General features: G+C 35.5%; 1 protein-coding gene across 9 annotated transcripts in view; it reads left to right on the top strand.

The window, feature by feature from the left end:
- The window catches only part of MPDZ (multiple PDZ domain crumbs cell polarity complex component), a 174,462-nt gene that overhangs the window by 72,106 nt on the left and 90,134 nt on the right, over positions 1-12,222 (top strand). For all 9 annotated transcript variants that reach the window (XM_031654225.1, XM_031654232.1, XM_031654226.1 and 6 more), the window contains 3 exons: positions 610-793; positions 1,612-1,683; positions 10,465-10,574. In XM_031654225.1, the coding sequence (XP_031510085.1) occupies positions 610-793; positions 1,612-1,683; positions 10,465-10,574 (366 nt within the window). The remainder of the gene's footprint in view (positions 1-609; positions 794-1,611; positions 1,684-10,464; positions 10,575-12,222) is intronic.

Genomic DNA, 12,222 nt, shown 5'->3' with positions numbered 1-12,222 from the left:
GGCATGGTGGCGTGCACCTGTAGTCTCAGCTACTCGGGAGACGGAGGCAGGAGAATCACTTGAACGTGGGAGGTGGAAGTTGCAGTGAGCTGAGATTGCACCACTGCATTCCAGCCTGGTGACAGAGTGAGACTCCGTCTCAAAGAAAAAAAAAATAAAAGCCAGGTGTGGTGGTGTGTACATGTGATCCCAGTTACTTGGGAAGATGCGGTGGGAGGATCACTTGAGCCTAGGAGGTTAAGATTGAAGGAAGCCATGATTGCGCCACTCCACTCCAGGCTGGGCAATAGAGTGAGACCCTGTCTCAACAAAAAGGAAAAAAAAATGCTGTAGAAGCCTGTGTCCTACCCTAGAACTAGTGACTCAGTTTCTGGTTATGGTACCTCAGAATCTATATTAAAATAAACAGAACCCTCTCAAGTGATTCTAGTGCATCCCTGTTAATACTGGTTCCCAAAGAGATATTAGGGTCTTACTGTCCATTCCCTAATGAGAGGAATACTTATTCCCCATTCTCTTCACACTAATAAACTATACATACACATTTTGTGAATTGGTAATACAAATATCCATTTATTTAACACATAACATGCTTTTTTTTAATCGCAGGTAGATGGCACAAATCTTCAGGGTTTTACTAATCAACAAGCAGTAGAGGTATTGCGACACACAGGACAAACGGTGCTCCTGACACTAATGAGGAGAGGCATGAAGCAGGAAGCCGAGCTCATGTCAAGGGAAGACGTCACAAAAGATGCAGATTTGTCCCCTGTTAATGCCAGCATAATCAAAGGTAATCCTAGGTTAATCTGGTTTTTAGTTAGACGTTTATATTGTCTCCAGTTTTTTTTAAATTCCAAAGTAACTTACTATTTCAGAATGGTTTTAAATTATTCAGAATGCTTTTTACCCTCAACTATTCATTATAAACCAAGGCAAGAAAGGAAGTTTAATAAAGTCAGGATTAATCGGGACCAGCAATGTGTCTATAAACTATAGAGTAGGCTGCTGAATAGAGCAGATTTCTTTCTGTCTTACTCATTGTCACCATTTCTCAGTTGGAAACAGGCAGTCATTTACCTTTCTGTTTCTGCCTTACTCCTGGATGTCATTGCAATGTTCTCACTTTAGGGGAGTGCTCGTCTGCCTGGATTATTTATGTGACCTTCATAATAATTCTAAATGCCCAGCCTTTCCTTGAAGGAATTGACTATAATTCCACATTTAGAAATGTCATTCATAAGCTGTTTGTACATGAATATGTCTGCAAATTACTGAAACCCCTATGTAGCTCAGTGATTTATTGGTAGAAATCAGGCTTTTGGCTGAAAAGGCTTTTGGCTGTTTCATTTCTAAAATTGTGGACCATTCTGATGTTTATGCCATTTATACATATTGCACTATTAAGAAACAGAGGAGCAAATCACAGGAGAAATGTATTACTTCTTTTCCACTAACAGAACTTGCCTTTAAGTACATATAGTTATTAAGAAGTTTATCTCTAAAAAACAGACTCTCATGTAGGAGTTCAAATAAATATACTGGGTTTAGAAAAATTCAAGTGCTTGATTATACTAAAGATAAAATTACTAAAATATTTTTATCTTTAAGAAAATTATGAAAAAGATGAGGATTCTTTATCTTCGAGGAGAAACACCAACATATTACCAATTGAAGAAGAAGGTAAACACCTAGAGCCAGCTTTTGTACTTCATTATTTTTCTTTTTTAGAAATGACTTTTGCAAATGTGATTAAGCCTCTATGGATACATTGTAAGTTACTAAAAAAAATTTCAAAAAGTGATGTTTGTAAATCCCTATTTATAAATGTGACTAAGTGGTCTTACAGATTAAAACATTCCATTTATAGCTAAATTATTCTTTCATTTATTGTTCACTTACACTTTCTTGCTGAGTCAGTCTATTCTTACTTCCATATTTTTTTGACTAGAACTCCTCAGGAATTAACTGGTTATATATGTGGTTCTAATTTAATCTCTTTGTCTGTATACAGCCAACATAAACTAACAGTTATAAAATTATAAAGTATTTAAAAATAAACACAGGAGAATCATTAACACATAAGCTCTTGGGAATGAGACTGTTCAATTTTGGGAGGCTTTTTTCTCACTTCTTAATTTTTCAGGGGTTCCAAGATTTAATATTGGGAAGTTGGTTTGGAAGGTAATTGCAGAGAAATTATCACACCTTCTGGGAATTCTCTCACTATAAACATAGGACCCATCAAGCTATTTTTAAAAATTTAGAGTAGCATTATTATTATTATTATTATTATTTGTATTAGAGACAGGTTTTGCCATGTTGGCCAGACTGGTCTCAAACTCCTGACCTCAAATGATATACCCACCTTGGCCTCCCAAAGTGCTGGGATTACAGGCGTGAGCCACCACACCTGGCCAGTAGCATTATTTTAATACATAGTTTTGCCAGAATGTTGCTCTCCTCTTTTTATTCTGTATGCTGTGTGCTTCTTTTACCTTTCAGATTGCTTTAGGTACTTGATAACTTAAACCCACTGAACAGAATACAAGACTGATCTCCCTCCCTTCGTGTGAATTCTTTTTGCTATATAATTACACCAAAGCTTTGTTGTTCTTTAACATATCTGTTCCTTCATTATTGGATTTTCTGCTGAAAATTTTGAATGAGCTTTACTATTTTAAAGGGATATTTATGTTTGCAGAGATATTCCAGAAGTTAGATCTGTAGAATTCACATGTACTAATAACATTCTGCCATTTTTACACTAATAAGTAAATAAATTATTTAGGCTAAAGTGAATATCAAGAATTGTAGGAAAGGATAAAAATGTTTAGAGCATGATACTTGTGATATTAAGTGGACATGAGTGTGGGAGTTATCACCAAGGTGCAGAACCATTTATTTTGCTTTGGTGAAGGTAGCTAATGAGAAATCTCTCTCTCTCTGTGTGTGTGTGTGTGTGTGTGTGTGTGTGTGTGTTTGTGGCAGGATACATGGGGGTGACTATAGACCTAGAATCAGGAATCCCAGAATCTTTTTAAAACAAAATAAAGCACAGACTTCTAAGTGATTTTAATGCATTTGCCCTAGTACCAGTCCTCAGAAAAGGGATAAGATATTATTGCCTCTTCCACAGATATTTTACACGTCGTGCAAGCCTGGACGAGTCATTTGACTTCCCAGCCAGATCAGAGGTTTAGACTTTATGATTTTTAAATATATGCCTGAAATCCAGTCTTGGGGCAGTTGTGAGAGGGTAAGAATGTAGAGTTGTTCTGCTGAAGGTTGGTTGAATATGAATTGCAGACTGTTTTTATCAGCAGCATGATTCCCTACTTTCTCCATTCATAATCTCACCTGCTTAAATCACTGCCTAGCTGTGTAAACACGGCAGACTTAGAAAGAAAGTGTGGAAAGAGATAGGACTCTGAACACTCTCCTATTTCTCTTGCAGAATCAGTTCAAAGCTTCCCTGTAATCTGTGTTCATCCTTGCATAGTTATTTCCCTCTGTACTGAATTTATTTGCTTTTGTTATTTTTAGTTGACCTATAATAATTGTACATATGTTTGGGGTACAGTCTGATATTTCCATACATGTATACAGTATATAATGATCAAATCAGAGTAATTAGCATATCTATCACCTCATAGATTTGTTTTTTCTTTGTGTTGGGAACACTCAACGCAACATCCTGCTCCTCTGGCTATTTGAAAATATACAGTAAATTGAAGAGTGATATCAACAAGATGACAGATTAGAAGATTCCTCCCACATCCTTCTTCCTACATACATACAACTAGAAACTATCAAAGACAAAAATACCACCCTGGGTTCACCAGAGTTCACCAGAGTTCAACCCTGAGTTCACCAGAACTAGAGGGAGAAGCAGAGAAACTTCCTAGGCCTACGGAATTGAGAGAAGCCATGACTGATAAGATAAATGGTAATTTTAGGCTGAGCTGCCCCCTTCCTCAAGCTGGCATAATGCCGCTCAAAGAGAATTGCTTTAGACCCACAGTTCCCAAGATGAGAGGAGGAAATTGGAGTTAGACATTCAGTCTCTCCACTGGTCTGGTAATCTTTCACTGGAAATCCACGTAGGTCCCTTGCCTGTGAACCACTGGGAGTTCTGGGAGGGCTAAAGCACTTGGGGTGAGTTGGGAACAAAGACAGAGGCACTGATTACAGTGACTGGCATGCATTTTGGCAGGTATTCTGCACTCTGATAAGTGGGTACGCCATGTTGAAGAGACTGGCTGGTTCCATGTTGCTGCTGGGGTACAATCTGTGGGAAGATCCTGTCTTTAGTTGGATTTTCCACAAAATCCTGGTGCTCTCATGGAGCCGTCTCCTGGCCTAGAAACAACTGAAAGGTTGGGATTAAGTTTTGGTGCCAGCTTAAATCTTCCCCAGACCGGGGACCCATAGCAGGGCAACAATACAATTCTAGGGCAATGTTTAACTTTCGGTGCTCGCTGTAAGCCTTCCCTAGACAGGAAATAATAGCACGTCAAGGAGTTAGTTCCAGGGAAGTGTTTTAGTTCCAGTACTCATATAAATCCTCCCCAGAATGGGAAAAAACAACAGCCCAGCATTTAAATTCTGATACCAAGTAGTAAAGCTCTGACACCACCAAAGAGCACTTGCAAAAACTGGGAGAGGTAGCCAGCTCCTCAAATGAACCATCATCAGTGTAAAAATACAAGGATTGTGAAAACATGGAGAAGTAGAATACCACCAAAAGAAACTAACAGAGCTTCAGCAGTGGACCCAGAAGAATTGAAGATCTATGAAATGTTGTACAGAAAATTCAGAATAATCCTGCCAAAGAGGTTCAGGGAATCACAGGAAAATATGAATAGAAAACAAAATGAAATTTTAAAAATCCAGGATCACAATGAGAAATTTGATAAAGAATTATTTCTTTGTGTCTTCTATTTTTATCTTTGTATCTTTTATTTCACTGTATCTTTATTTTTATCTTTGTCTCTTTTATTTTTATCTTTTATAAATAAAAGATACAAACCTTAGAAATAAATAATACAGTAAGCCAAAATCTCATTAGAAAGTTTTGATTGAAGCAAATTTGATCAAACAGACAAACTTAGTGAGCTTGGAGAAAGACCATATGAAATAACCCTATCAGAGGAGCAGAAAGACAAAATAATTTAAAAGAGTGAAGGAGACCTATGAGAATTGTGGGATACCATCAAGTGAACTAACCTCTGTGTAATAGGAGGTCCTGAAGGAGACCAGAGAGAAAAAGGCCTAGAAAGCACATTTAAGGAAATAGTAACTGAAAATTTCTCAAATCTGGAGAAAGACAACACCATCCAGCTACAGGCTTAGGGGTAACCAAATATATTCAGTATAAAGAGGAAATCCCCAAGGCACATCATAATCAGACTAGCAAAATAAAAAAGAAAACTGAAAGCATCAAGAGAAAAGAAACACCACATTCAAAGGAGCCCCAATATTGCTACATTGCTTTCTAGTGAAGTAATGGAAAAAGATATTTCATGCAAATGGAAACAAAAATGAAGAGCAGAAGTAGCTATACTTACGTCAGATAAAATAGACTAAATGAAGCACAGTAAAAAAATAAAAATACAAGGTTATTATATAATGAGAAAAGCATCAGTAGTTCAATATAGCAAGCAGGTATAACAATTGTAAATATATATACACCCAACATCAGAGCACCCAAATATATTAAAAACTTAATAAACCTGAAGGGAGAGATTTACTGCAATATAATAATTGCAGGGGACTTCTGCACCCTACTTTCAGCAGTAGACAGATTATCCAGACAGAAAATCAACAGTAAAACATCAGTTAGACTTCATTGTAGACCAAATTGACACAATAGACATTTACAGAATATTCCATGCAACAGCTGCAGAATATACATTTTTCTCAACAACATATGAAACATACTCCAGGCTAGACCATGTATTATGACACAAAACAAGTCTTTATAAATCTTAAAATGCCAAAATCATATTAAGTATCTTTTCTGACCATAATGGAATAAAACTAGACATCAATAACAGAAGAAACATTGAAAACTCTACAAATTCATTGAAATTTAATACTATGCTTCTGAACAGTAAATACATCAATAAATTCAAAAGGAAACTTAAAAATTTCTTGAGACAAGTGAAAATGGGAACACGGCATACCAAACCTATGGCCTACAGCAAAAGCAGTTCTGAGGGGGAAGTTTATAACAACAAATACCTACATCAGAAAAGAGGAAAGACTTCAAATAAACAAACTAATTATGAACCTGAGAAAAGCAAGAACAAACCAAACCTGATGGAGCAGAAGGAAAGAATAATAATTGTAGCAGAAATAAATGAAATTGAGACAAGAATACAAAAGATTAAGAAAACGGAAAGTTGGTTTTGTAAAGGTAAACGAAGTCATCAAGTCTTTTGCCGTAGTAACTAAGCCAAAAAGATGACCTAAAATAAATAAAATCAGAGACAAGTAGGAGGCATTATAATTGATACTATTGAAATACATAGGATTGTTAGAGACTATTATGGACAACTGCACACCAGTAAATCAGAAAACCTAGAAGAGAGGGATAAATACCTGGACACTTACAGTCTACCAAGATTGTAAGATTAAACCATGAAGAAATAGAAAACCTGAACAGACCAGTAACAAGATTGAGTTGGTAATAAAAAGTCTCTCGTTAAAGAAAATCCCAGGACTTGACACTTCACTGCTGAATTCTACCAAACATTTAAAGAACTAATCCAGTTCTACTAAACTATTCCAAAAAATTGAAGAGGAGGGAATACTCACAAACTCATTATATGGGGCCAGCCTTGCCCTGATTCTAAAGCTAGACAAGGACACACAACGAAAATAAAACTACAAATCCTTCATGAACATAGTTGCAAAAATCCTCAACAAAATACTAGCAAACCAGATTCAACAACACGTTAAAAAGATCATTAATCATAAAGTATTGTTCATCCCAAGGATGCAAGGATGTTTCAACATATGCAAATCAGTAAATGGGATACATCACATTGACAGAACAGAGAACAAAAATCATATGATCATTTCAATAGATGCTGAAGAAGCATTCAATAAAATTCAACATTCCTTCATGATAAAATCTTTCAACAAACTAGCAATTAAAAGAACATGCCCAAAATAATCAAGGCCATATATGCAGATCCACAGCTAATATACTGAACAGAGAAAAGTCAAAAGCCTTTTCTCTAAGATCTGGAATAAGACAAGGATGCTCACTTTTACCACCTTTTCTTCAACATAAGTACTGCAAGTCCTTGCCGGAGCAATTAAGCAAGACAAAGAAATAACGGGCATCCAGATTGGAAAGAGATAAGTCAAATTGTCCTTATTTGCAGATAAAATGATCCTATATTTAGAAACCTAAAGAATTCACCAAAAATGGTTAGAACTGAGATATGAATTTAGTAAAGTTGCAGGATACATACTCAACATAAAAAATAAGTAGCATACACTGTAGCAAATAATCTGAAAAAGAAATCTAGAAAGTGATGCCATTTACAACAGCTGCAAGTAAAATAAAATACCTAGGAATAAATGTGAACAAAGAAGTAAAAGATTTCTGCAGTGAAACCAACAAAACACTGATGAGAGAAATTGAAAAGGACACAAAAATATGGAAAGATATTCAATGATCATGGACTGGAAGAATTAATATTGTTAAAATATCCATACTACCAAAAGATATCTATATATTCAATGCCTTACCTATTAATATACCAATGACATTCTTTACAGAAGTAGAGAACAACCCAAAAATTCACATATACCCACAAATGATTCCAAATAGGCAAAGCAGTCTTGAGCAAAAAGAACAAAGCTGGAGGCATCACACCAACAGACTTCCAAGTATATTACAGAGGCCTGTCCCAAAACACACACACACACACACACACACACACACACACGGATTAAATATATAAATATAAGACCTGAAGGAAACGTTAGGAAAATGCTTCAGGACATTGGATTGGTCGGGCAAAGATTTTTTATGTAATACCTTAAAAGCACAGGCAACCAAAGCCAAAATGGACAAATGGGATCACATCAAGCTAAAAAGCTTTTCTGCACAGCGAAGGTAACAATCAACAATGTGAACAGACAACCCAAAGAATGGGAGAAATATTTTCAAGCTATCCATCTGATTAATAACCAGAATATATAAAGAGCTCAAAAAACTCAATAGAAAAACAAATAATCTGATTAAAAATTCACAAAAGATCTGAATAGACATTCCTCAAAGGAAGACATACAAATGATCAATAGGTATATGAAAAAATGTTCATCACTGATCATCAGAGAAATGCAAGTCAAAACTACAATGAGATATCGTCTCACCCTAGTTAAAATGGCTTTTATCCAAAAGACAAGCAATAATGAATGCTGACAAGGATGCGGAGAAAGGGGAACCCTCATATGCTGTTGGTGGCAATGTAAATCAGTGCAGCCACTGGGGAGAGGAATATGGAGGTTCCTCAAAAAACGAACAGTTTACCGTATGATCCAGCAATCCTACTCTGGGTATATATCCAAAAGAAAGGAAATCAGTATAGCAAAAGAAATATCTGTACCCCTATGTTTATTGCCATTCTGTTCACTATGGCTAAGATACGGAAGCAACCAAAGTGCCCATCAACAGGACAATGGATGAAGAAAGTGTGGTATATATACACAATGGGATCACATTCAGCCACAAAAAGAATGAAATTTTGTCTTTTGTAACAACAGGGATGAAACTGGAGGACATTGTGTTAAGTGAAATAAACCAAGCACAGAAAGACACATACTGCATGATCTCACTTACAAATGGGGTCTTAAAAACTTGATTTCTGGACATAGAGAGTAGAATGACCAGAGGCTTGGAAGAGTTTGGGGAGGGGTGGGATGAAGAAATATTGGTTACTGGGTACAAAAATATAGTTAAAGAGAAGGAATAAGTTCTAGTGTTCAACAGTACAGTAGGGTGGCAATAATTAATAACTTATTGTATATATCAAAATAGGAAGAAGATTTGGAATGCTCCCAACACAAAAAAATGTATAGTAAATGTTTGAGGAAATGGATATCCTAATTATCCTTATTTGATCATTACACATTGTATGCATGTATCAAAATATCATATATGCCCTATAAATATATATGATTATGTATCATTAAAATATTTTAAAAAGAGAATATACAATAACTTGTTAATTGTAGTCACCCGATAATGTTAGAATTGCTCAGCATGGTGGCTTATTGGTGTAATCCCAGCTACTCAGGAGTGTTCCTGAGACCAGGAATTTGAGTCCAGCCTGAGCAACATAGCAAGATCCCTCATCTAATTTAAAAACAAGCAAATAAACAAACAAAAACACTGGAACATATTTCTTCTATCTAGCTGTACTTTTATATCTGTTAACCTCTGGACTGAATTTAATTTTGAGAAAATAACACTTATTTGGGGAGGCTAGTCTTCGAACCAAAAAAGAAATTATAGTTTATTGTTGTCTTTTAAGGAGAAAACAGAATCCTCTTATTCGCTTAAAGCATAACAGATCTACAAAATATGCCTGAAATGAAAGCTCCTGGATATTCCCACTAAAAGAGGAGGCAACTAATAAGAAATCTGAATTTTTTAACACTCTTTAACTTTGAAATTTGAAAGCTAAAAAGGATACTGAAATTTAATTTAGAGAATAGTGCCTAATAGAGATTTTAAAAAGATAACTCTTATGAGTAGGAACTGTCATAAAATATGGAAATCTTTGACTATGACTTTAAATTTCTCAACCAGTTTCTTGTTTTAGGTAAGCATTTTAAATTCAGTATTGTTTACATAATTTGTTTAGTGTTTTTCTTTCCTTTTAAAAATTTCTCTTTTTGTAAATTATTGAGATATCAATTATAGGCTTTTAATGTATAGCTTTAGTTTTTTATTATTTCTTTATATTTTCTCATTGTACATGGAGTTACATATATTGTTTGTTGATTTCGTTTGTTTGATTTTGTGAAGTAATAACTTAGTCCTTTTTCCCCCTGATGAACTAAATGAAAATAAAACAGACAACATTGAAGATGACATCACTTTTTACTGTAGCATTAGCAGAGGACTACAAAGTGAATTCTGGAACTGCTCAGAGTCCTTATTCTTTTAAATAAAAATTAGATAATACATGGACACTTTAATAGAAATATAGTTAAGATTTAAAATAAATCTGTTAAAAGTGAGCAGTGTCAAACATAGAAATGATAGGGTTCTTAATTGAAGTATTAAAATAATTATGGAGATGAGAATAGCCCATATATTGGGCGAAGAATTTGATTTGATACAATGGGATCTGATCACAGAATCCTTGGCACAGGATGTTAAGATACGGAGATTTTTGTAGTTTGCTACTAACTTAATTGCCTTGACTATTTCAGGGTATCCATTACTCTCAGCTGAGATAGAAGAAATAGAAGATGCACGAAAACAAGAAGCTGTCCTGCTGACAAAGTGGCAAAGGATTATGGGAATTAACTATGAAATAGTGGTGGGTTAGCTTACCTTCTGTAATTTACAACTTGTAACTGTATTTCAGCAGGCAGTTTGAGGGAATAATAGAGGCAATCATTAGAGTTCCAGAGAAGAACCAAATGTACAGGACTTTTTTAGACAACCTAATGTGGTGATTCAGGTAATAAAAAAAATTTAGGTTGGAGAAAGGTATATAGTAACAAAGGAACTGAAATAAATGGGATAGAAGTTTTGAAACTTGTATTTTATCAGTATTTTAATATTTCCAGTAGTAGTATGAATAATATAGACACAAGGAAGGGTTTTTCTGATTTTTAAACCTATGATTTATAGAAAGGATGAAAATAGAATGAGTTTATTTAAAAATAAAACAAAATGTATCATGACTTATGAACGAAATTGTAAAAGGACTCTTTTCTACTCTTTCTTTTCCCCTCCTATGTATTTACCTTCCTGAAGAGGTTAATTCTGCATACTTTTTTTCATACCTCTTATGCTGTGGTGAATGTTTTATGTTTATTAATAGCCTGTATATCTAGCATAGCCATTGTGATCTACCATTCCAAAAGGAGGTCTAACAAAATTCATATAAATGATCAATCTTAAGATACATACCAGCAAATTTCACGGATTTCAAAAGAAAGAATAAAATACTATGTTAGGTAGAATTTTTCATATTTCTTGTAAATTTGTATGCCTCTGGACTAGAAGGGAGAAGATACAACAGATGACATATATTAATGACTAGCATTTATAGAGTACTTTGTGCCAAGCAGCAGTGTTCTTAGTGTTTGATTTAATCCTCATGACCATAATCATCTGGGTTTTTTTTCTCATTTTTTGAGACAAGGTCTCGCTCTGTCACCCAGGCTGGAGTGCAGTGGTGCAGTCATGGCTCACTGCAGCCTTGACCACCAGGGCTCAAACTTCTCCTGCCTCAGCCTTCCAAGTAGCTTGGACTACAGGCATGCAGCACCACACCCAACTGATTTTTGTATTTTTTGTAGAGACTGGGTTTCGCCATGTTGCCCAGGCTGGTCTTGAACTTCTGGACTCCAGCAGTCTGCCCGCCTCAGCCTCCCAAATTGCTGGGATTACAGGCATGCACCACTGCACCTTGCTATAATCTTTTTTTTTAAACATTCAAAATGATTAACAGTCAAATATGGATTGAGTAAGTATAGCTGTTACTACCATTTTGAATTGACTTAAGGAAAAATACATTAAGGTCCATCTTAACAGTGGTTAATTTAACATGAAACTTCAGAAATTATTTTCATGGAGGGATAGGGTTAATGTGGCAGATGTGCATAACTGAGACTGCATTTCTTTGGGTGGTAACTGAATAATGAAGGAGACCCTTTAACTAGCCTTTTTGTCATAGGCGTCAGAGCTCAGACTGAACTTTTTCTTTTTTTTTTAATTTTACTTTAAGTTCTAGGATACATATACAGAATGTGCAGGTTTGTTACATAGGTATACACATGCCATGGTGTTTTGCTGCACCTATCAACCCATCATCTAGGTTTTGAGACCCGCATGCATTAGGTATTTATCCTAATGCTCTCCCTCCCCTTGCCCCCACCCCGCTACAGGCCCTGGTGTATAATGTCCCCCTCCCTGTGTCCGTTTGTTCTAATTGTTCAACTCCCACTTATGAGTGA

The sequence above is a fragment of the Papio anubis genome, chromosome 13, assembly GCF_008728515.1.
Source record: "Papio anubis isolate 15944 chromosome 13, Panubis1.0, whole genome shotgun sequence".
In the NCBI taxonomy this organism is placed as follows: Eukaryota; Metazoa; Chordata; class Mammalia; order Primates; family Cercopithecidae; genus Papio; species Papio anubis.
This window is presented reverse-complemented; position numbering and strand designations above follow the sequence as displayed.